Source organism: Podarcis erhardii (genome assembly GCF_964252035.2).
Source record: "Podarcis erhardii genome assembly, chromosome: 11".
NCBI classification, from domain to species: Eukaryota; Metazoa; Chordata; class Lepidosauria; order Squamata; family Lacertidae; genus Podarcis; species Podarcis erhardii.
In genome coordinates, this window is record NC_138501.1 from 41,830,980 (window position 1) to 41,855,685 (window position 24,706).

Consider the following 24,706-nt stretch of genomic DNA (forward strand, 5'->3'; position numbering starts at 1 on the left):
TAAAAGGTTAAACAAACAAAACCAATGGGCTGCCATATGCGTCCCTGCTCCCCAGCAACAATAAGGCATGGGTTTTTTTGGAATATAAATATAAATATGCTCTTGCCACAAAGAATTGATGCTTTTGAATTATGGTGCTGGAGGAGACTCTTGAGAGTCCCATGGACTGCAAGAAGATCAAACCTCTCCATTCTGAAGGAAATCAGCCCTGAGTGCTCACTGGAAGGACAGATCGTGAAGCTGAGGCTCCAAGACTTTGGCCACATCATGAGAAGAGAAGACTCTCTGGCAAAGACCCTGATGTTGGGAAAGATGGAGGGCACAAGGAGAAGGGGACGACAGAGGACGAGATGGTTGGATGGTGTTCTCGAAGCTACTAACGTGAGTCTGACCAAACTGCGGGAGGCAGTGGAAGACAGGAGTGCCTGGCGTGCTCTGGCCCATGGGGTCACGAAGAGTCGGACACGACTAAACGACTAAACAACAACAAAATGCTCTTGCCATACAGATCTTTAGCTTTTGCTGAAGATGCACTTTTGGCATTCAGCTTGAAAGTAAGGAATAGCAGTGCAGTCTCGCATGCATATCACGCAAGGCTTCCTGCCAGGTTAAATGCTCATAGGATTGCAGCCTCACAATGCAATCCTAGATCTGTAAAGTTGGAAGGCATCCCCAAGGGTCATCTAGTCCAACCCCCTGCAATGCTGGAATGTCAACTCAAGCATCTATGACATACGGCCACCCCGTGCACACCTTACAAGCAAGCCACGTTCACTTCAGATGGGGCTTACACTCAAGTAAGCGTGCTTAGGGCTGCTGCAGCCGTAGTACTAAACCAAATAGGTACGGCATCAACAACAGCTTTCGCGATGGCTCCTGGGCATTGTAGTCCTATTACGTAACCGAACGGTCCGTAAGACTCCTTGCGCATGCGCACAGCAGGGGAGCTCCCGCAATGGCTCCTGGGCGTTGTAGTCCCGTGCTGTGAAAGGGTTTTTATTTTTTTCCCATGTATATTTGTGTGGGTTGATTTCTCTCTCTCTCTCTCTCTGTCTCTCCCGTTTACCCATACTTCCTCACGGGCTTGAGGCCGAGTCGTGACGAGAAGGCGGCGGCGGCGGCGGCGAGTCATTGGGCGAAACAGGAAATGTCAGGCGCGGCCGTGGCTCTGCCGGCAGCCGGCTTTACTGCTCCGCTGACGAGAGCCGGGCCTGGTGCCTGAGGAGAGTCCGCCGAAAGACGCCGGAGCCTGCTGTGAGGGGAAGCCGACTCGTCGCGCGGTAACCTGGCGGAGGCCGGAGCCCCGCAAGTGGCTCAGCTGAGAGGCGAGCGGCGGACGATGGAGCCGGGAGAGGCCTCGCCCCGTCAGCGCTGAGTAAGTTCCCCAGGTGGGAAGAGACGTTTCTCCCCAAATGTGGAAAACAGATGCCACGAGTCTTAAGCGGGACCCTGATTTGCCCCCTCCATCAGAGCGGCGGAGGCTGCCACCCGCTCAGCCTGCTTTCTCCCTGTGGGTGGGCGGCTTCGGGGCACCGCTTCACTGCCTCGTCTTCGTGGTCCTGTGAATGTGGGCCAGAAAGAGTGAGTCAGGGGTAAAAAACACTGTCGATGAGCTGTGCTTAGGGGAGGGGGGGGGCGTTGTTGTTGTTGTTGTTGTGTATTTTGTGTTTTCAATTTGTACTCTTGTAAATCGCCCTGTGATCTTCAGATTGACTGGTGGTACGTAAATCCAGTGGCGTAGCGTGGGTTGTCAGCACCCGGGGCAAGGCAAGTAATTTGCGCCCCCTAACCCGTGGATTTGCGCCCCCTAACCCTAACCCCCAGATGTTGCACCCGGTGCAGCCGGCCCCCCCTGCACCCCCTACGCTACGCCACTGCGTAAATCTAAATATAACAACAACAACAATCGGTGTATGGCCACTCTAAATTCTGGTAGCGAACATCTGTAAGCTGTGTATTGTCTCCTGACAGCCTTTGCAACAGAGAGAACAGTTCTAATAGGTAAAAATGAGGACACACCAGCCACTCTGCAGCAAAATGGGTTGTGCCTCTTGCCTGCTGAATTTCTGAATGCTCCCCCCACCCCGTTTTATGTTGCAAACCGCCCTGTGGACTTAGGATGAAGGGTGAATAGTAATAGTAATAATATATTGTTGGCATCCATCTGTCTTGAGAGACAATGGAGTGCTTCTCCAGGGATGAAGTCAAACAGCGGCATTATTTTATTTTTATTTATTTTATTTATTGAATTTATGTACCACCCTATACTCGGAGGTTTCAGGGCGGTTCACAGAAAAGATCACAATATATAAAATCAAAATAAGATCAATAACCTGATAACACCAGCCAATAACCCAATTCCCCCCCCCCAATTAGCAGCACTTAAGTGACCTCTCTGGGGCACAAGCCTGGGCAGTGTGTATGGAGGTCCTGGGCTGCCTAGAAGACAAGACCCCACTGATCAGCCTCGCTGATGTGGTTCAAATGAAATCAGAGCAAAAAGTTTGGCACCAGCTTCCCACAAGTAGAAAACTAGTGGAGCAGGTATGCAGTGTAAGCTTGAACTTTTATCCATGGTGCTTTTAACTTTTTAGTTGTAGTGGGATACATAATAGCATGATGGATCTCTTAAAAATGACATTTCCTTTATCAGTACTCCGAAATAGCACAGCTTATTCTGCTGCCACACAATCCACTCCCTCTTTCTGTAGCTTGCCTAGGCCAAGCATAGAAGATTGTCCTACAAAGCATTAGGTCAAATTCTAACTTTACCACTTCAGGCACTAGGGGAAGTGGGTCCTATTATTTCCCCCATAGTTCTTCCCATGTAAAAGCTCTCTCTGTGTACATTGGAGAAAAGCTAACCTAAACATTAGTGAATTTTTAAAGGAGAGGTTCTGGCACAAAGGAGGGAAATGCTCCCTTTGAAAAGTCCTTTCCCCAGATCAGAGAAACTTAAGGAGCATCTTCTGAAAGGCAAACTTGTGTGAAGGCAGGAAATTGGACATGCATATGAAAAGTGGATAAATATGCCCCTTTGGATTGCTGCCTTGGTCTCATGGAATTTGATGTTTCAGTTTAAACGTTTCATATTGGAAGTCCAGAGGGGACTAAAACAAGCCTGATAAATAAAGCCGCCAAAGGTTACTAGCTTGCACCTTTTCCCTAGTCGACCAAGAGGCTAGTTGCCTGCCTTTGCTTACTGGAGAAGCAGAATCCCCTTCTCCCCAGGCAGTAAATGCAAGCTAGTAAACAAAATTGCCTTCTGTCTGGCCTGCTGGCAGAAGGAGGATGAAGCAATCTGTCTTTTCCTCTGCCAAACAGCTGCTCACGCACTTCTATGGAATTCATGGTTGCCTATAGCTTGGCAGGCTAGTTGTTAAATACAGAACAGAAATAAAAGAATGGCAATAGGTCTAATTTTAGCATTTTTTTCATGTGTGTGTATGATACCCCCTTTTCACAAGCATGGAAAGAATATATACAGGTAAGGAGTGTTGAAATCTTCACCCAACAATTCAGAAAGCTTTCAATCACTTAACCTTCACTGAACACATCCCATTGTGAAGGCTGTTAATATATTTTTAGCATTTTTGCATCACCTTTTCGTTGTGCTGTAAAAATGGTAGAGTAAAAATATGTTACCAGACTTTAATATTTCATGTCCATTCTGCCTTTGTAAACCCAAGTATGCCTTGTTTATATAATTTGACTGCAATTTGCAGTCATTGCATAATGACTTAATAAGCTTTGACAGGTGGAAGCAACTTTGGGCTGTTGAAAAATTCGATAAAATGTAAACATTAAAAAGAAACACAAAACCCACTGCAAATCTAAAGCAAATAACAACAGGCAAAAAGTCAGGAACAGAAATTGAAGCATCTTAAAAGACCAAAGGTTTTCTGTCTTGATCAGAATATCACTGGGAAGGGAGCCAAATGGATCTCCTGAAGCATTCTGATACCTGAGCACAGCAGCAGGGAAAGCCTTACTACACATTCTTGTCAAATGAGCCTCAGCTATTAACAGGATATGTGATAGGGCCTCTTTAGACAATCTCAGAGAGTAAACATGCTACTATGGTGGGAAGCAGTTCTTTAGGTATCCTGGTCTGAAGCTGTTTGGAAAATGTTTGGACACCATATTTTAATTATGGAAATTGTCCAGAATTGCTTTCTTTGTAACTTCCAGTACTGCCTTCAACCTGCATTACACTTTAGGTGAACTATTTCCCACTCTTTCCGCTCTCATGTATGTCTGCAGTGTTGAAGTTCTGAGTAGGGATGACTAACCTGTGGCCTGTCAGATGTTGTTGGGCTATTATCTCTGGTTGTTGGCCATGTTGGCTGAAGCTGATGAGAGCTGTTATTCAACAACATCTGGGTGGCCACAGGTTAGCCACTCAGGTTTATACAGCATTTTGGGGGCCAACCTGGATATGATGGCAACATTCTGAACATAGAAAAAAGTCTATTTCCACAATCCAAATAAAGCAGTGAGGAATGATTGGAGCACACCATGCTGGGAATCTGAACCCTTGCTTAACCTATACACCCCTCTTGCTTTGTAGAAAGCCTTTCCCCCTCTAGCTGGGCTATTAAACAGGCAGTAGCCTTGCTGGTAGAAAAACAGCTTAAAAATAAGTGGGTTTGAGTAAGAAACTGGGAGAGAGTGCATGTTCCTTCTGTTCTGCCTTGCTATCATTTAAATTGGCCACTCCTTCAGCTGACAGGGAATTGCAAGGTACTTCACTTATGTGCCCCAAGCCAAGTAGAATAAACATGTATAGAAGGGGACTTCTAGTGATGCTGCTTATTTTCAAACATACTTCCATAGACAGGGTGAGTGTTTTTAGAGACTTAAATTTCACTTAAAGGCTATTAATGCCATTCTGAAGGCATTGTTACTGTTTCATCATAATGTAAGTGACTTGAAATCAAATTAAAGTGCTGTAAAGCAGCGTGGGGGAGAATTAACAGCCAAGATGCAGATTAAGAGCACAATCATACACATCCCAAAGTCAAATTGGCAAGAGCTATGAGTTAAGCCTTAAAAAAAAAAAGCACTTTAGATTGTGGTCCAAAACTAAATACTAGGCAAACAATGAAATCTACTAACTGTAAAGGGTTTGGGGATACTTTGATGTATTTATGGCCATCAGCTCTTCATTTCCTTAGCATTTCATCTGAAATGCTACAATATAGCTAGGTTCAAAGTAGACCTGTATTTTGTGGTGGGTGCACACAGTGATGATTAACAGGTACAGAACAAGCCAGGATATTAAGCCATGGTTTGCAGTCGGCTTAATATCTAAAGCTGTTAATCATAATTTTCTGGTTCTGATAAAACAGGGAACTTATAGGTAACGGGAGACTTCAATGTTTGTTTGTGTGAAGGGAGTAGCAAAGTGACTGCATGCATGGCCTTATGGTTCATTCATACCTATTAATCCAGGTTGTGTTCTCAATGCAGCCAGGATGTTTATTGCAAATCATCGACCAGAGAACTTAATTAAACGTTGTTTGTTTTTATTATAGCTATGACATTATTATAGATGAGCTATACGACCTGGTTGGAGTCAACGGACAATAATGAGTGGTGCAGCTTTGGGCATTGAGATAGTAGTTGTCTTCTTTCTGGCATTAATCATACTACATCGGTATGGAGACTTCAAAAAACAGCACAAGCTTGTGATTGTAGCTACCCTACTTGCTTGGCACCTCTGTTTTCTCATAGTATTTATATTGCCTTTGGATGTCACAACGGTAAGGAATTTCATTTTATTTCCCCACTTTGCATGAAAGTTGATTATTATGCATAAAGTGTTCTAGGTAGGAGTGGCAGATTTTCTTTTATTACGTGGCCAGTACTGATGCTTATAAAAAGTTGTATCAAGTTGCATAAAAGCTTTGATTTTCAAAATAATCCTTTGTCAGCAGGCAATATTGGAAACAATTAAAAATAAAAAGTGAGTGAGGATTTGGACATCCACTATATGCCATTGCTCTGTCTAGAATTAAATTTGAGCTTGGCTCCATTTTGATCATTGGTATTTACAGCCCCCCAGCCCTTTTGTAGCTTGTATGCCACAAAAGTTACAGTGGTTAAAATGAGGCACAATTCACCAGCTTCCCTCAGCCCTACCTCTTTGAAGCTCTCCAGCAGTGTTCAGTACCCTCTTTTTGCCAGGACTAATTTGAACTAGCACTGGAGGAGCACAGCTGCTCTCTTGGTCCTAGAAATGCCACTCATGGCCTATAGTAAGGCCTTGACTCATCTTGAGACCCTCCCCATTCTGACAAGTTGCCTGCATGTAGGAGGTTTCCCCAGCATGAGCATGACTGCTGATGGTTATGATTCACAGTAAACAGGACCGGGTCTGGACATGCAGACCCTTACTCTGCTGCTCTGATCAGTGGATTCCTTCTATGCCAGGCATAGGCAAACTCGGCCCTCCATATGTTTTGGGACTACAACTCCCATCACCCCTAGCTAACAGGACCAGTGGTCAGGGATGATGGGAATTGTAGTCTCAAAACATCTGGAGTGTCAAGTTTGCCTTTGCCTGTTCTATGCTAATACATGGCTGCATATTAAATACCTGGAAATGGCGCATTATAAGTAAAGCTAATTTATGTGACCTTATGGTGAAAATGAGTACAGGTGACTCCCCATTTACATGGAGGTTACATTCCGAACCCCCATGCGCATATGCGAAGTCGCGTAAAATGGGGAGTTGCCTGTATCAGCTCAGCTGATGAGTGCAGAAGATCCTTTCCCACCCATCAGCTGTGTGAGAGCCACCCTGTCCCCCTGGCTCTTGCGTGTGAGCGGACGGACGTTGTGTCTCTCACACAGTTGATGAGTGGGGAAGCGACTGCTGCTGCGCCACCACACATGTCAGCAGTTAGGTGGGGAAGCCTTCTTGCGAGAAGACCCTCCCCATAGCCTGAAGAGGATGTCCTCTGGGAAAAGTCTCCTTACAAGCTAGGACTCCTCTCCAAGATGTTTCCGGGATCCCAACACTGCATGTGTGCATAGTCACGTGCAAATAGAGCATGCATAAATGGGGAGTTGCCTGTATTAGATTTAAATATGCAACTAAATTAGCAGACTTCTTTATAACCTTCTCCCCACCCAGAAATATCATTTCACTTTTCTCTAATGGCTGACTCTTTTTTGTTGTTGTTGTTGTCCTCTAGACTATATACAATCGATGCAAGGTTAATCTGAATTCTAGTCCACCTGAAAGTACCACCAGTAATGTTTCATACACTACTCCCGCTCCAAGGTACTTATGTTCTTATGCACAGCAATCTTAAACTACTTCTTTTCTGTGACTAGAAAATGCCTTAGTTACTTTATGAAACAAGTAAAAGATCTACTCTTTTCTAAAGTTCACTTTCTGTGTGGCATGGGCACTCACCAGTACACAAATGAGAAAAGGGTAAACCTCTCATTTTAAAAGGTTTCTATGCATTTTAAAATCTGGTTGTGCTTTAGAAGTTGTATTATTTCAAGTACTGCTCTAACTGGAAAATTTGGATGGGGGGGAACGTTTAGTCAGAGTATCCCTTCCCTCTTCCCCTGGCTTATTTCCTAACTACCACATCTTAAAGTGGAAAGGTATCACATAGCATTTCACAAATGCCTAAGATTATCTTGGTGTCCCTCTAGGAAGAGTCAGTTTATAGTTTGTGGAGTAGCTACTGAAAATGCTCTGCACCTAAGAGATCTAGGCGGCAAAATGCCATTCTTAATGATTGTGATGGGATATATAGTGGGGGGAAGGCAATTTTTATAGCCTGCAAAGCCTTTGGCACGTTGAAGCTCATTGACACCAGTTGCTTGTAGGTTTAGTTGGCTAGTAAGGTTACCTGCAAACCTGTGGGAAGCCAGAGTAAGCACTGGATCACTGTGAACCAAATTTCTTCTCTGATTCCTCCTCTGCCGTATGACACATGATAGGCATGCATTTTAGGAAGAAGATTGAAGTTAAAGAATCATTGTAAAGTCTGAGTAATCCACAAGTTATGATGTATAACCCATATTGAGAAGGGTGGAAATTTGCATTCATGTGTGATGATGGAATAATTATAGCCGAGATGTTATTCTGAGCTTCAGCTTGACTCAGAGAAATCAATTTAATTTGCATGTATTGCTTTCATGACTTTTAAATAGTGCCCATTATGTGAATTACTTCGGCCTTTTTAAAAGGGCTTCTATGATTGTTGTTTCTGGGGTTTTTTAAAAAACAAAGCAGCATGGATTTCTGAATATCACAGTGTTCCGTTTCTGACTAATTTGAGATTTTCTGAACAAAATAATTAATGTTACTTTGCAATAACATAATCTTTTTTTGAAACAACTAAACATGACTTTAGGAGAAAAAACCATGCTTTCTTCTTTGTTATACGTAAATCTGCCCTTCTTTCTTTACAGAAAACATGAATGTTTCAAACCATGGAGTTATATTCCTGATGGAATTATGCCAATATTTTGGCGGGTGGTATACTGGACATCACAGTTCTTAACATGGTAAGGAACTGGAGAAATTTCTGGAATATTTGAAACAGCTCAAATGAATACATTCAAAGGAACAACATTTTGTTTAGTATTGTTTAATATGTAGTACTAGGTGGCTGACCATTCAATGTAGAACTTTTGGTTACTTTAATCCAGGGTTAGCCAATATAGTGCCCTGCAGATGTTGCTGGACTACAGCTCTCAACATCCCTGACCATGCTGGCTGGGGCAGATGGGAGATGTTCAGATTTCAGAAGTTATAGCCACTGTTTTTCCAAGGCCTACAGTTATGTTTTGTTTCAGGCATGTTATGCTTACAAATGAATAGTGGATAGGTACGTTGAAATGGTTTTGTTCATTAATTTTGTTGTTTGTTTCTAGGATTCTGTTACCCTTTATGCAGTCATATGCTAGGTCAGGAGGCTTTTCCATTACTGGAAAGATTAAAACAGCACTAATTGAAAATGCAATCTACTATGGGACATACCTTCTGATATTTGGAGCATTCTTAATATATGTGGCTATAAATCCAAAGTTCAACCTGCAATGGTAAGATTTACTATACACTTTTATATCTTTATATATTGAAGATTTTGTTTTAGTACAAAGCTGATTTAAATCTATGTTATGGGGTTATATTTAGAGGACATATTTTATGTCACATATAGTGAAATACATATAGTACTTTCATAAAATTGGATTTTTCCAGAAATTGTCAGACTGGGAACCAAAAGCTAATTTGGGCATTGCCAAAGTTTTGTCACTCCCCTTGCCCCTGAAATTTCATTTCAGTGCTGACGGCATGCTCTGTTTTCAGCAGGGATCGACTCCACTCAGGAGCTCCAATCATGTTTGCAAGTAGAACCAATCCAAGCAGGGCTTGCATTGCCAAAATCAAAGGGTGGTAATTCAAGCCAGAAACAAAAGAACACTCAAAAACGCATTATAAGGCTCCTAATTGTTCCTCTAAGTCTGTGGCCTTACATATGACATGGGTGGGGTATTATTATTATTATTATTATTATTATTATTATTATTATTATTATTCAAATGTGGAGCAGGTGGACACAGCTGGTGGGAAACTACCTCACAGATCAAATCAACAATGATGGCAGGCCTAGTGTGCAAAAGGGTCCCCATCTCTGATTTAATGCTTCACACATAATGAGGGTCATCTGCAAAAGAAATGTATATCTAAATTAAAAAACAAAGGGGAGAGAGTGAATTTCTATTTTTAAATATATGAGTGAGCTTTGTTTGCATAAAGATCATTAGTACTTATTTCTATGTTAGGAGTCAACTTCAGACAATTGGAATAGCTGCTGCCAACACCTGGGGCCTTTTCCTTTTGGTGCTGCTGTTAGGGTATGGCCTGGTTGAAATTCCACGCTCTCACTGGAATGGAGCAAAGAAAGGTTACCTTCTTATGAAGACTTATTTCAAGGCTGCTAAACTGATGACTGAGAAGGCAGACGCAGAAGAAAACTTGGAGGATATAATGGAGGCAAGTTAATTCTGCAACCTAAGTGTGGATGGTAGATAAGACCCTCATTTGCTTTGGAGATTAAGGTACATTAGAGCAAAAAAGTCACAAAATATCTCAGATTATATTCTATGCTTTACTTATGCAAGGGGAATTCCCTGCTCCCCGATGGTTTGATATTCCAGTTTGTTTCATAAGCCAAAAGCAGCCAAGTTGTGTCTTCCCCCATCTCCCCCTGCCCTTATTCTCCACCATTTTTTCCACCACTTTTTGCCGCCAGGATGAAATGAAGTCATAAATAAGAATGCATTGCTGGCAGTTTGATAGAAGTCCTACTGCAATCTTATTTTCAAAAATATTTTTAACTTTAGCAGCATTGCATCTTGCTGAATTGCACATGAATTGAAAGTGGTGGTGGGGACTCAACTACACCTTATACTTTTAAAAAGTGTTTCTGGTCTCTCTTTTAAATAGGAGGTTCGCAAAGTTAATGAAAGCTTCAAATACAACCACCCTTTAAGAAAATGTGTGGACACAATATTAAAAAAGGTAACAAATTGATCTTTGCAGTATTATTGAATATTACATTTTATCATGGGTAATGAAAATACCACTCAGCATGGCAAGGCTTATCAGCCTAGTTGCCAGGGCAAGGAGTTTGCTCCCTCCTCTTTCCCTTAAGCCATGACATTGTCCCTTAAGCCATTGTCCCTTAAGCCATGACATTGCTTGACTGGCAGGGGTCTGTCCTAAATCAATCAATCAGTCAGTCAGTCAGTCAGTCACGGTGCAGAAGCAGAAGTAGTTTGGGGGAATCGGGATGCATGGAAAATGTGTGGAAGAATGGAAGGTAGTTTTTCCATTTATTGATTTAATATTCTGTCCCCCTCCCAACAGCTTTTGCAGCAAAAATCAAATCACAAAAAAGCTGTTGCATCGCTGTTACCTGTTACTACCCCATCTCAGCAGCAAACACTTGTAGCCAAGAAGAGTGCTGCAGCACTCATCACAGCAATTTCTCTGGCTGAAATGGTGTTATCCTATAACACACTCTTTTCCACAGGGAGCTATTCTGGCTCCTGTTGCCACTTTAGAGGGTCAGGAGGAGAAGATGAGAGGCAACCCCTACTCTCTTTCTGGCTGGAAAGTCTTGACCTAGAAAGAGGAAGGAGGCGAGTGTCCTTTCAGCTGCTGTTTATGAGGGTTTCAGTCTAGCTTTGCTGTGGTGATGTGTAGTGCTGTTAATATGTGTTGAGACTATTATCTTTTCATTTCAGTGTCCTGTTGAGTATCAGGAAAGAATGGGTAGGAATATGGATGACTATGAAGACTTTGAAGAAAGGCCCAATACTTATCCGACAGAGAAAAACCTGGCTAAACTTCATAAGCAGGTAACTAGATAGCTTAACTGAAACATGTGTATTAAATTTATGTAGAGCTATTCCATTTCTAGGTGAATCCACATCTGCAGTCAACTAACGTGGTTTGTATACTCATTCCAAAAGAGTTTGTTTTTCTAATAGAGCTGGTGTGCATCTGAACCAATAATTGAATTTTTTTTTTTAATATTTCCAATGCGGTTTAAAAAACTTGTGCTGCAGGGGAGGCAGTAGAAAATTAATCAAAGACTAATAAATCCAAAAAAATTGACAGTGAAAGAGAAATCTCTGCGTTTAATGGCATGTCACAAATTCTACTTTGCAACTTTGGACTGTGAATTCATAAGACATAACTGGTGGCCATAGACATTGCTGTGCATGGGAAACTGTTCAGTTTTAGTTTGGTGTGTGTGTGTGTGTGTGTGTGTGTTGTACATCGCTTTGAGATATATGAGTAAGGCAATAGAATAATAATAAAATGTGCATTTTTAAGGAAGGAGTACTTTCCTCATTTGGTGGAATATTTGAGCCATTTGTTCTGTTTATTTATCTCTCTACCGCCACCCTGGAACTATTGCCATAGATAATTGGAATGTTGTTTTTGTTTCTGTAGGTAATTTATTCTGTTCAAAGGCATCGTCGTACCCAGGTCCAGTGGAGAATTCTTTTAGAGCAAGCCTTTTACCTGGAGGATGTGGCAAAAAATGAAACCAGTGCAACTCATCAGTTTGTTCATACTTTTCCATCTCAAGAACCTGAAAACAAGATTGCTCGGTATCTTTATACACCAACTGTTGGTAAGTGTTGTTCTGCATATTATAGGATACAAAATGCTAGAAAACAAATAGTAAAAGCTAAAGTCCATCACAGCACACTGCTCAGATCACTCCATGCACAAGCAGTTACAATAGGCTGCGGGAGAAAAGGATGTCTGTTCATTTCACCAACTTAAAGTCCTCTTTCTCATCATAATAGTAGTTATTCATTTCTACAGCAGCTGTTAGAGGAAATGAGCTGCTTTGAAATGATTTTTACATTTCCTTCCCTTGCTATTTCCTTGTTTAATAACTTCTTCAGTAATCGTGTATATTTTTCCAGAGTGGTACTGGGAGTGTCTGCTGAGGCCATGGTTTCACAGAATCCTTGCAATTATTTTGGCCACATTTTCTATCATTGTCGTATGGTCGGAATGCACGTTCTTCAGCACAAGGCCAGTTCTGTCTCTGTTTGCAGTCTTCATAAAACTGGCAGAGAAGAATTACAACTATTTCTACATAGAGGTCAGTTTATCAACTCTTAATGACATTTGGGACTTCTAGAGTAGTTTGCTTGTTTCTTAAATGCTTGTATCTTCTGATAGTTTTAGAGTTGGAGTTTGAGAAAGGACGTTTGGAGGGAGCAATTGTGGTGGAGTTCAGGGGATTTTTGTGGGTGGAGTTTGGCTTTTCAGATGGTGTTCCTCACAATACGTGATTTCATGTATCTGTGTGGTACAGGAATTTTACCCCCATGTAAGCGAGGAAATGTCTGTACATAGTAATCTCATAGCTGTTTCTTTTGGGCGGAAAAAAGTAGAATGGTCAGGCAGCTGATTGGCAGCTGATCCCATGGTACAGGCTTATTCTCACTAACTTTTCTCCATCCAATCAAGTACAGTGACTTGGGACCTTGCAGAGAAATATACAGTTGTACCCTGGAAGTCAAACGAAATCTGTTCCAGAAGTCTGTTCGACTTCCAAAATGTTTGAAAACCAAATTGCAGCTTCTGATTGGCTGCAGGAAGCTCCTGTTCGGGTTCCAAAAGAACGTTTGCAAGCCAGAACAATCACTTCCGGGTTTGTGGCATTCGGGAGCAAAAATGTCCAAGTTCCAGGGCATTTGGGATCCAAGATACATCTGTAGAAGTATGAATAAGTCCAAAGAGCATGTCATTGGTAGGCCCTTGTTTTGTGCACCATGCAAACAGTGTTATTCACACCTTTGCATTTGCAGTCTGTTCTCATGCTATAACTCTTTGTATAAAGAATGCATGATCAGTTTATAAAGCAGCTAACAAATCAGATTATACTTACCTGACTGTGAATGCAATTTTTGTCTGTTTTGCAGATGGCTTGTTTCTTGACCATCTTTTTCCTCAGTATCTGTGTTTACTCTACTGTCTTCAGGATCCGTGTATTCAACTATTACTATTTAGCTTCTCACCATCAGACGGATGCATATAGTTTGCTTTTCAGTGGCATGTGAGTAGTTAATTAATGCATTTCTTGGATAGCTTTAAATAGAGGTGAGGCAATGCAAAAATTACACTATAACATACTTAGTTCATAACCCAGGTACATCCAGAGAACACTATCTTCATTGATTTGGATTCACCTCAAATACAGTATATCAGTGTTGGGAAGTCTCTTGTCCATTAGCCTAATTAGGTCTGCCAGGCCTTCCCATTTAGCCCATGATACCATTTTGGCCAAGCCACACCCACCTGTCCTACACTAGATGTCATGTATGTTGTCAGATGTGAGACAGGTGAAGACACAGCTTCCTGCTAAAAGCAGGATTTGCAGGCGATGCCAATCAGCTGATCACCAGGATCCATAAAGTTCCATGGAAAGGAAAATGAGTGTCCTGACCTCAATTAGACATCAGGCCAACTAACCAAATCGATTCCCACCCCAATATATGAATGCTGATAGTTGGTGACAATTGCATGTTGAACAGATACAAATGTTGGCTATTTTGTTTACTACTAAGCATTGAAAGAATCTATGACAAAGAGTACTCAAAACATGCAATGGGTATACATGAAAAATATTGATACAGCTCCTAGATGTTTTGATAGTTAGCATTGGTTGATAAGATCTTAGTAATGTAGAAGGAAGATGGAGATGCCAAATGCAGAAGAAAATGCTTCAGAATTGCCAACTCTTTTCATGCAGGCTGTTTTGCCGTTTGACTCCTCCACTGTGTCTGAATTTCTTGGGCTTGACTCATATGGATTCAACAATTGCAAAGAGTTTAGAACAGCCAACTGCATATACATCTGTAAGTAAACAGAATATGTCTTGTAATGCGTTCCAACAGTAGATGTTAAATGGTGTTCACAGATCAAAGTTGAAAGTGTTTTGCCAAAAATGAAAGTTTCATTGGGTAAGAGTCAACTTTCCGGAAGTGATGTTCTGCCTGTCCTTTCTTGCCTCCTGCGCACACACCCATCCTGCTTTGGAAGGCCTCCCCACTGGGAAGGAGAAGCTTGGAAAATTCCTTTTGCACACGTGGAAGTCCATTGCACAAGAAGAATGCTGCAATTGGATATTGTTGATTTCAGCTCAAGATTTCAACTTTGTTGGGTTTTATCTGACTTCTCTTTTGGCTGCTTTATACCAGATAGAAGCTCATCTTTAGTTCACATATGTGTACCCCTACGCTGGACATTGTTTCTGCTAGCAGTAACTGACATATTACGTTACATTACATAATATTACATCCATCCACAGCGAAGCTCTTAAATCGCATTAATCTCAATAGAAGAGGCCCAACTCTTCCACTGAATGAACTGGGAAGCTACAATCCAAAGCCCAGCCACTGACTTGTGCGGCTTTTTGGAGCAACAGGACCTTGCACACAGCCCTGCTGTACATAGTGGCAGAATGAAATATGGGGCAGTGGGAGGGTGATCTCTGCACCAGCCAGGAGCTGGTGCAATAATTCACCCAGGTCTTACCACACAAAGGCAGCTGAATAGATCCTGAGCTAGCTCAGCCGCTCTCCACCTCTGGAATGCCACCTGAAAGGATCTCCCAGCGGCACACCTGTCCTGGATAGCATGAGAGAGAGCCCTTTATTAGCAAAGTGATGCCGGCATCACTCCATTGTTACTGGCTGGCAAGAGGCCAGCAGAGTTGGGTGGAGGAATGCCTATAAACATAAATATAAACACAAACACCAAGTCCAGTGCAATGATTTGGATTGCTCTACCGCTTTTTGCTGTATTTAATTAGGCATCTAGCATAATCATAGATTTCTAGCCTGCCAATTCTTAATAAAAACCAGTGCAATAAAATACTATGTGCAAAATGGCTCCATGGCAGCTTATCCTTCCTGCTTGAAGGTCAGCCCCCACAAAAGAATGTATTCTAGTTCTAGAGTCCTGTGGTTTGACAGTAACTACCAAAAGCACCCCTCTTGTCACCTTTGTTGTACACAGCTTGAGTCTAAACTGAATAATGAAATGGCACTTGCAGGAGATCAAGGTCATTGCAATGAAATATGCAGCCCCCACCTACTTGAGGCATTGAGTAGTTAGCAGCAGCTCCTTGAACTGCATCGGGACTGCCATGGAAACGGAACATGCCACTTTTCTGCCAACAGGTGGCAGCACAGAGCAAGTTGTTAGATCTGTATCTAAAAGCTATCTGTTAAAAAAGTTGATCACCCACCATGGCCCCCTCCACCCCCCTTTTCTTCCTAATCTAACACTAATGTCTCAACAAATGAAACTGAGCTGTAGAAAATGTAACTTAAAAAAAGAGACATTGCACACACTTTTGCAAACCAAGAAATCTTTAATAAAAAAGATATTTTTAAAAAATAGTACTTTGAGTTGGTGTATTTAAAATGGGCATCAGACCTCCCATTCCAGTTGATTTTATTGGTACAAGCTCATGAAGAAGTAGACCATAAAACCAACAACCTTGCTGGTTGTCATCTGTGGGAAATTATAATCCAGTTTTGTTCTTTGGTAAGTAGCTGCCAGTAGTACTACAATGTCCCAATTATGGAATTGCACAACAGGTACCAGCATTGTTAGCACTGTTGCGCCAAGTAAAAACATACCTGTTAGCCCAAGCCTTTGAAGGATATTTGTTAGCCTACCATAGCTCTAATTACACTGGCAATCTGGGGTTTTAATTACTGATTTTGTTACTGCTTTGTTTGCTTTTGTTGGCTGTGGATTTAATTTGAAGGGTAACCTGCCCTGTGATTTTCATAGGAAGGATGGAATATATGCATGATGTATATTAGTACAATATAAGTTCTAATGCCTAAAAGTTGCAGTAACGAAAACACCTGAACAGTGCTCAAAATCGCCATATTAAACCTCTGTTGCTTTTTGCCTTCCAGATTATGGGATCCATGAAAGTGTTGTCCTTCATTGCAGACGGATTTTATATCTATTATCCCATGCTGGTTGTCATTCTTTGTGTTGCTACTTACTTTAGGTAAGTAACAAGTAATTCAGATTTATTTTGTTTGTTGGGATATTTGAAATGACTAATCCATTCCTTCACCTGTATATTTGGGTGTTTCCAAAAAGGTTGGGAAAACTTAATTAAACAGGTGCCATCCTTGCACAGTAATAGAAATACCAACCTTCTTTGTTAGCATCAACCTTCACATGCTTAGTCGCCCATGCTCCTTTGTTTTTGTAACACTGCTTCCAGTTAGTTCGTTTATGATAGCAGGTTTAGTGTTTACCAGCAGAGTAAGCCTCCTGAGTTAGCGTGGGTAGAAAAAGATAGGATGCAAGACAAGCTCATAGTCAGGTAATAAGTGACCAGAATGAATTTGTACCATAGAATTTAGAGCAAGCTATACTCTACCTAGGGACGCGGGTAGCGCTGTGGGTTAAACCACAGAACCTAGGACTTGCCAATCAGAAGGTCGGCAGTTTGAATCCCCGCGACGGGGTGAGCTCCCGTTGTTCAGTCCCAGCTCCTGCCAACCTAGCAGTTCGAAAGCACGTCAAAGTGCAAGTAGATAAATAGGTACTGCTCCAGCAGGAAGGTAAACGGCATTTCCGTGCGCTGCTCTGGTTCGTCAGAAGTGGCTTGGTCATGCTGGCCACATGACGCGGAAGCTGTACACCGGCTCCCTTGGCCAATAAAGCGAGATGAGCACCGCAACCCCAGAGTTGGTCACGACTGGACCTAGTGGTCAGAGGTCGTTTTACCTTTACTTTTATACTCTACCTACCCCATAACTGGTGTCCTCTCCCATATTTTACGAATTGTGACTCAAGCAGTTGTATTCTATTGTAGGTATTCATAAGTTGATGATGGCTCTTGGTACAGACACTTCAGCATAAAATGTATTTTAAGGATTTTAAAGGATCTCACCTTTCATTTCTTAATATTCAACTGGACTTCAGATTTCCCCCAAAAAACCCCACAGTTTCCCCACATGCACCATATATGTTCACTTAATTTATGTTCATTTCCGTTTTAGAAGTGAGAAACAGTTAGGGGATCACATTTCCCAAATCACAGTTTTTAGAATTGTGGAGTTGGAAGGAACCCCAAAGATCACCTAGTGCATTTTCATTCATGTTAACATAGGAGTGCCCCCCCTTCATTCATTATATTATTCTTTTTCTGGCTGAGAGAGCAGAGATGGGGTCAGGAAAAAGAAGTCATAAGCTCAGCTGCCTTCCAATCTCACCCTAGGATTGAGGTCAAAACAGTTTTGAAGTCAACCCCCCAAAAAGGCAGTAGGTCACATCTCACCTTGCGGCTGATATCTATGCTTTTATTTTTTGGCAATGGAAATAACTCCTCCCCCCCCCCCCCCGCTTTTATCAGTTTAGGCACTCGATGTTTGAATCTTTTGGGATTCCAGCAGTTCATGGGAGACAATGAGATGACTTCGGACTTAATTGATGAAGGAAAAGAGTTAATCAGAAGAGGTAAAAAGAAGAAAAAATATTTTATGGTTTTTAATTTTTTAAACTGTTGTAAGCGACTGTAGGGAAATAGTTGGAAGCTATTACCACTGTCCAAACCATGTCAAGTCAGAAGTGAGTCCTATTGAATGCAATAAAGTTTACTCCCACACAAGTGAGGTTAGGAATGTAACCTAATATGGCACCTAATACTATATATGTACCTCTGCAAGCAAAATTTGGAGAAAAGAAAGATAAACCAACAACTTTTCAGGGCTACTGCAAATTTGAAACATTTTGTGCATGATTTAATTATTTAATTTTGTTAGTTGGGGAAAGAAGACAGGCTGATAATGCATTAATGGAAAAATGAGTATATTGTACACTGGAAATCAAAGGTGCAGTGAATTTTATAAAAGTTTGTGTTTTCTCTCTGCCGCCCATTTCTCTGATTGTCTTTTTTCACTGTTAAAGTGAAAAAACAGCAAAAACCACCATTGTTGTTTGAAATTCTGTAAGCTTATATGAATCCATAGAAATAAGTAAAAAAAAAAAGTACAAGTTCACATTAAATCTACAGAGGAATAAAAAGTAAATGAAAGTATTTTCTCTCTCTTTAGAAAAAAGAAAACGGCAAAGACAGGAAGATGGTGAAAACAGGAGAAGGGTATATATGAACAGCTCATTATTTTTCCCTAGTCAGTAAGAGACAGCGTCAGAATTGAAACACAGTACAATTACGTGCAGAGTTAAACTTAAAAACCTAAGAGCCCTGATGGCTCAGGCCAGTGTCCTGCCTAGTTCTCACGGTGGCCAAACAGATGTCCATGGAAAGCCTGCAAGCAGGACCTGAGTGCAACAGTCCTCTCTCCAGTTGACACTCCCCATCAACTGGTATTTAGAATTGTGCAGATTCTGACACTGGAGGTAGAACATAGCCATTGTGGTTTATAGTCATAGGTAGCCTTATCCTCGATGGCATGCCTAGCTTTGTATAAGATTGCTGCCTTGGTTATATTATTTAGGAGTGCGCCAGGTTATTACTGCACATTTGAAACTTGCATTCTGTCTAGAACATCAGTTGCTCACCTTTTGTGGTTTAAAATAAGGCGGTGCTATTTTTTTATCAGCTGAAGTTGTGCCCCACAGAGTTCAACCACAGGCCTACTTAAGGAACAGGAAAGGCTTTAGACTTGTAGCAGGCAGGTCTACCCCTCTGTTATGCTGGCCAGTCTTTCCACTAATCTCTAATAAGGATCCCGGAGATCTATAAAGATTTCAGAAGATGGGAGAGAGTGATTTAATATCATTGCAATAAGAATAATTGTCAAACAATATTATTCTGCTATTACATGTGTTAGAGGATGTATACAATCTGTTGTATGTGTTTGGTTTTTGACCAGGAGTGGAAAGAACGCTATGGGAACAACCGTGAAGATTCTTCTAGAAACAGAAATGTTCAAGCAGACCAAAAAGAGTCTAGCTTCACAGAGACTAATACAACTAGATGTAAGAGCTTATCTTGTTTGCCATGGCTTTTGCTTAACAGAAGTAGTACTGGTATTATGGTGCTCCTCTATATTTCAGTTTTAGGTACTTTCCAGCACTGCAGTAAATTGGGCTGCATCTATACTATCCATTGTGTAACCAGCATCCTAGCACTTTAAACAAACATAGCCTCCTCCAAAGAATCCGGGTAACTAGTTTGTAATGGGTACTGAGTCATTAAGAGACCTCTATGCCCCCCCCCCACAGAGCCACAATTCCCTCTTCCTAGGGAACTTTGAGAATTGTTGCTCTATGAGAGAAGTAGAGGTCTCTTAACAACTCTCAGCACCTTTGGAAAGTATAGTTAATGCTGTTCTTGGGGGGAAGTTTTGACTGTTTAAAGTGGTGTGATACTGCTTTCAATGGATAGCCCAGATAGGGCCATTGCCTGCTAGCTTTTTTCCTCGCTTGTACATTCTGTATTAACGTCATGCAACCGAGACAAGAGCATTTTCACCTCTTTCCTGGCAAATGATCTCTTCTCTTTCTTAAGTGAGGAGTGACCTGCTAGTTCAGGCCTGACCACCTCTATTTATCTGAGGATCATGGCTAGTCTTCTGTATTTTGGTTCCGGTCCCGCAATCAGCTATACGTGGATTAGTCTTCCTTCTAGAGATTTTGATGAGACTTGGGTATGAGCAACTTGGAATCAAGTTTGAAAATCATTAAATAAGTTTATGAACCAGTGCTGAGTGCTGCCTTAAAGCCAGTTGATATGCTGTGCTGATTTTGGAAAATACACATTCTCATTTTGAAGAAGAAGAGAAAAAAACTGCTCTTAACCCCTCAAAGCCATTTGCTCTAAGCTTTGGAAACCCTGATGACGTAGTGACAGTACCATTTATTTATGTGTTTGTTTGTTTAAAAATATTTTTCTTCTTTCAGCAGTAGCTTCTAAGTACACCAGATCAAATGGAAGGAATGAAAGGGACAGAGTTGAGCTTCTTCAAGATGCAGAACCTTTGGACTTTAATGCTGACTCAGTTGGTGAAGATCCTCTCGACTCCGATTCAGGAAGGTGAGAAATTCAGCAATAAATACAAAGGGATCACATAACTATAAATATCTTATTCTTTCTCTCCAGCCATCATTTTATTCTAACTTATATTTAGGATCTTTTATAAGGCAAAATTAGAGCATAAATTTTTAGAGATTATAGCTTGTTCTTCCTTTTCAGGTTTCCTAACTTACAGTTGTTTAACACAGGTTCTTCATATAGTTTCTTTATATACTCTACAGGTACCAGCCTGGTGGAAGATACCTGTCGATGTCGCGAAGCAGAATATTTGACGATGTCTAAACCAACAGTCTTGCATCCATTGCTGTGGTGAATGTCCTTTCAGTAATGTATTCTGCAACCAACATGACCTCACTTTACAAACAGAAAACAGAATGTGGGAAATAAGAAACTTTCCCCCTTTAAAAATGCACTTTGTGTAATTAATTGCCCAGTATGTGCTGGGCTAGAGCATTGGCTTCTGAAACTGGAACCACCTCAGCTGTGCCTTGCCCATCTTCTCTGCCTGCTCCTTGAATACCGCCCCCCCCCCAATAATATGGGAATTGTGAGCCATAGGTAGAGAGCAGTATGGCAACAGAGAGAGTGACCCAGAAGGGAAGGATATGAAGGGATTTGGAGGGTGGGAATGGGATGCTAGGCAGTGAGCCATTGGGGGTCAGTCTTATTCTGGGTATGATCTGCTCTGAACTGGAAGACCTTGTGTTGATTTTGCTTAGAATCCTCTGCTGGATTCACTTGTGTGTAGGCAGCCACTGATACAAAAAGGCGTTCTGTTGGGTCTTTTACAATTGAATCAGGGAAATAATTCTCAGTCTGTCAATCGTCACTGTAGATTCAGTTTTAAATAAACAAATGTAGGGCTCAGCTGGAGTTACCATTCTTACATGTTGAAGGTTATTTGGGTTTTCTTTCCGTCCCCTTTCCTTTGTTACCTTTTTCTTTTTCTTTTCTTTTTTTAAGGATGTTGCCCTTTAAAAAAATATCGCAGTGCAGCTGGGTCATTGTAAGTGCAACTTAGTCATAGCTTGATGCAATTGCATGGCCTACCTTCAATTCAAACCATGGGCGTGATTAAATAAGCCACTCTGGTCAGGTCATAGACTATCATTGACTGGCCTTCACCTCAAGTTTGGGAAAAGCTGGAGAGGTTTAAGGGCAAATTTCTGCAAAATACCTTCATCATCTGGAATGCCTGCACATCAACCATCTGAATCGAGAATGATTTCTGTCAGCACCTTATATGCATTTGAATGGTATTAGCATGCATGATAGGAAAGACCCAATAGAATCTTAAATGTTCACTAGCACTGATTTAAATTCATAGATACTGGCACATGCTTAATGAAGAGGAAAAAATATACCAGAGATTTTATGTATAATAGCTGCAGATGAAAATCTATTTAAGCTAAACCACACTTAGTGGCTCTGTCTGTGCAAAGTGTTAATTTCTACTGGAGGCAAAGTCATCACTTCAAAAATAATGCACTGTACAAATAGTTCTTGAAGTGTATGAAACCGCACCTTTCCTTTTGAAGAAGTGAGCTTCTCTGCAGAGTAAGATTCCTTAATAGTGAACAGCACTAGTGGCAACCTAGTTCTTTTGCCTTTTACAAGGAATCCACATTTTCATGATACATGTGCTTTTTGCACTCAGCGCAGATTTTCACTGCAAAAGAAAAAAAATGCTTCCTCTTTCCAAACAGAAATGTCTGTCAGGAAACGCCAGCGAATGCGTTACATAACGGGCTTCATCAGTCCTGGGTGGAAATATGTGACTGTAAATGGGGCTGGAGGAAATAAAAAGCAAATGTCATTTTGAGGGATGTTTGCCAGTATCGTAGGACACCTGGGAATAAGTCCCCTTGAACCCAATAGGGTTTACTTTTTGAGTAGACACATATAGGACTGCACTTGCTTGCTTTCTTAAAATGAAGGCTAATGGTTGGCCGTGACCATATATTGTAAAGCTACGAGGACAGATATCCACTCTTTCTTACCAGCATGTTTCATATATGAGGAGGAGCTTTTTAACATATTACAAGACACTTGGGTATTTTAGGAAAGCAAAGGATTTGAGTGCTTTGTATATTGAATAGCATGGCTGTAATCCTGCAGACAGGCTGTTCAAATTCCATTGATTTTTATAGGACTTAAGGAGCCTAACACTGCAGGATTGCAGTCCTTAAACTAGATGTTATTAGGCATGGGTAGACTCTGCTGCTTTCTCCTTCTTCATACCTAAACAAAGAATGTGTGATGCCATTACTGTGCATTGCTCCAGTCCTGCCTTGCACCATTGGCTCTTGGCCACGAGGACAAGGCATGGCACGACTATGTGATGTCATGCACAGATGTTACAAGGAATGGAGTGGGGGAACAGTAGTGGTATTTATCCATGTCTCGTATAACATTTTAGTTAAGCATTTTAGGATTTAGGGGGTTTTTTTGGGGGGGGTACGTGAAATCAGTGTTAATGTGATTCACAGTAGCTTCAGTGAAGTGTCATTTAAGTAATGCATATGTTGAAAGTGAATGACTGTTGAAAGCATGTTATCTGTCCCTTCAATTAACTGTGATTTCACTTTCATAAATGTTGGAATTCGATCCAATAAGTGGTCTGATGCTGAATCCCAGTGCATGCACTTCTTTGAAAATCAGTGGGCTCCTCATATATCCTAAGTTTGTATAATCCATTAAACATGGCACAGAACATATTTTTAATCTATATTTTTTTTTAATATAAAAAGCCCTAAATGTTTTATTTCTCCAAAACACTGATGGAAAACATAATGGATTATGATATTAAAAAGGATTTTCATGTGTTGAAAATGCTGGGACTTTTAATGATGTTGTTAACTAGTGCTAATCAGCAAACCGATATGGGGGATATATGAAATATTGCACCAGAGATGTCATGTTTTAATAGTTCATTTATTTTGAACAAGGTTGTGAAGCCTTTAACCCTCCAGGTGTTGCTGGACAAGCCCCTTCACCCCTGAGTAATAATTTTGCTACCTGGGGCTGATGCAGATTGGGGGCCCATCAACATCTGGAGAGCCACAGGTTCCCCAACTCAACTTTCAACTGATGGAAACATTGTTATAAGAAAACACATGCATTGATACTTCTGAAAGCTCCCTGGTACTTGATTTGGATGACGATGATGGGTGAAATGCCAAATTGTAGTTTACCTCTCATGTTTTGGAAGGTAAGCAGAGGTTTACTGGATATCTGCAAGATGGGCAAGTCCTTCTGAAACTGGTTGATATGGGATGATTTTCAATACAAGTGAGATGAACTGACATCACAAAACACACTGTGTCTCACTGGAGCTGCCTGGGGCTTGGGGGGGGGGGCAGTGATACTAAGGCAGCCCTGTGTCTGAGGTCACTTTCAGAGTGAGGCCAAGGCTGCTTGGGTGATGTCCCTGAGATTTAAACTGCATGATGCTAATATTTCCAAGATTCTAGTGTCTTCCTCTTTATACACCGCTGTGGAACTTTAAACCAAAACCTAAGTTTTGAAAACATTCTTGCTTTTGCTTAGAGCTCTCTATCTACACTGGTGGTAGCAGAACAGGCCACCAAACAGAATAATGCACAGGAATGTAGTTTTTCAAGTCACAGTTTCTAAAAATTCTAGTGGTACTTGGATGTGACTGTGTTGAGATTCTATGGTGGTGTACATATTTGTGATGCTGACCAATTTTTTTGAACTTGTGATATTTTTCTGGAACCTTACACTTAATGTGTTTATAAGAATTTTTAGATTTCTTGTTTCAATTCAGATAAGCGAGAATACAGTTTTCTTAGCTTCTGTAATCATGCAACACTTGTCTTTGCTACTGTCACTGATTTATTTCCCTGTTAATGCCTCATTCATAGGTTAAGGTACATGTTGATCTCCTATTGGGAACAGGAATAACTGCTATGTAAACAGCATTAGGATTTGGAGTCATGAACAGTGAGATGTATATTTGCTGCCAGTGTATAATTATTTATATCTAACAAGGGATATATGAATCACTATCTTAATAAATTAAAATGTAATGCTGTATATTGGTTGAAATTAAAATTAACTTTATTACATCA

At 41.1% G+C, this 24,706-nt stretch overlaps 1 protein-coding gene across 2 annotated transcripts; it reads left to right on the plus strand.

Moving 5' to 3' along the window:
• Positions 1-953: 953 nt before the first annotated feature.
• On the plus strand, positions 954-24,706 carry LMBRD2 (LMBR1 domain containing 2). 2 transcript variants are annotated; one of them, XM_081881486.1, is made up of 18 exons: positions 954-1,375; positions 5,538-5,765; positions 7,203-7,291; positions 8,443-8,538; positions 8,908-9,075; positions 9,820-10,030; positions 10,484-10,558; positions 11,287-11,400; positions 12,002-12,185; positions 12,487-12,668; positions 13,495-13,628; positions 14,325-14,430; positions 16,510-16,607; positions 17,967-18,070; positions 18,667-18,713; positions 19,450-19,555; positions 20,480-20,612; positions 20,834-24,706. In XM_081881486.1, the coding sequence occupies exons 2-18, from the start codon at positions 5,592-5,594 to the stop codon at positions 20,892-20,894; spliced, it is 2,082 nt and encodes a 693-aa protein (XP_081737612.1). In that variant the 5' UTR covers positions 954-1,375; positions 5,538-5,591; the 3' UTR covers positions 20,895-24,706. The 2 variants fall into 2 exon arrangements, with proteins under 2 accessions (XP_081737612.1, XP_081737613.1); XM_081881487.1 differs by having other exon boundaries at positions 20,483-20,612.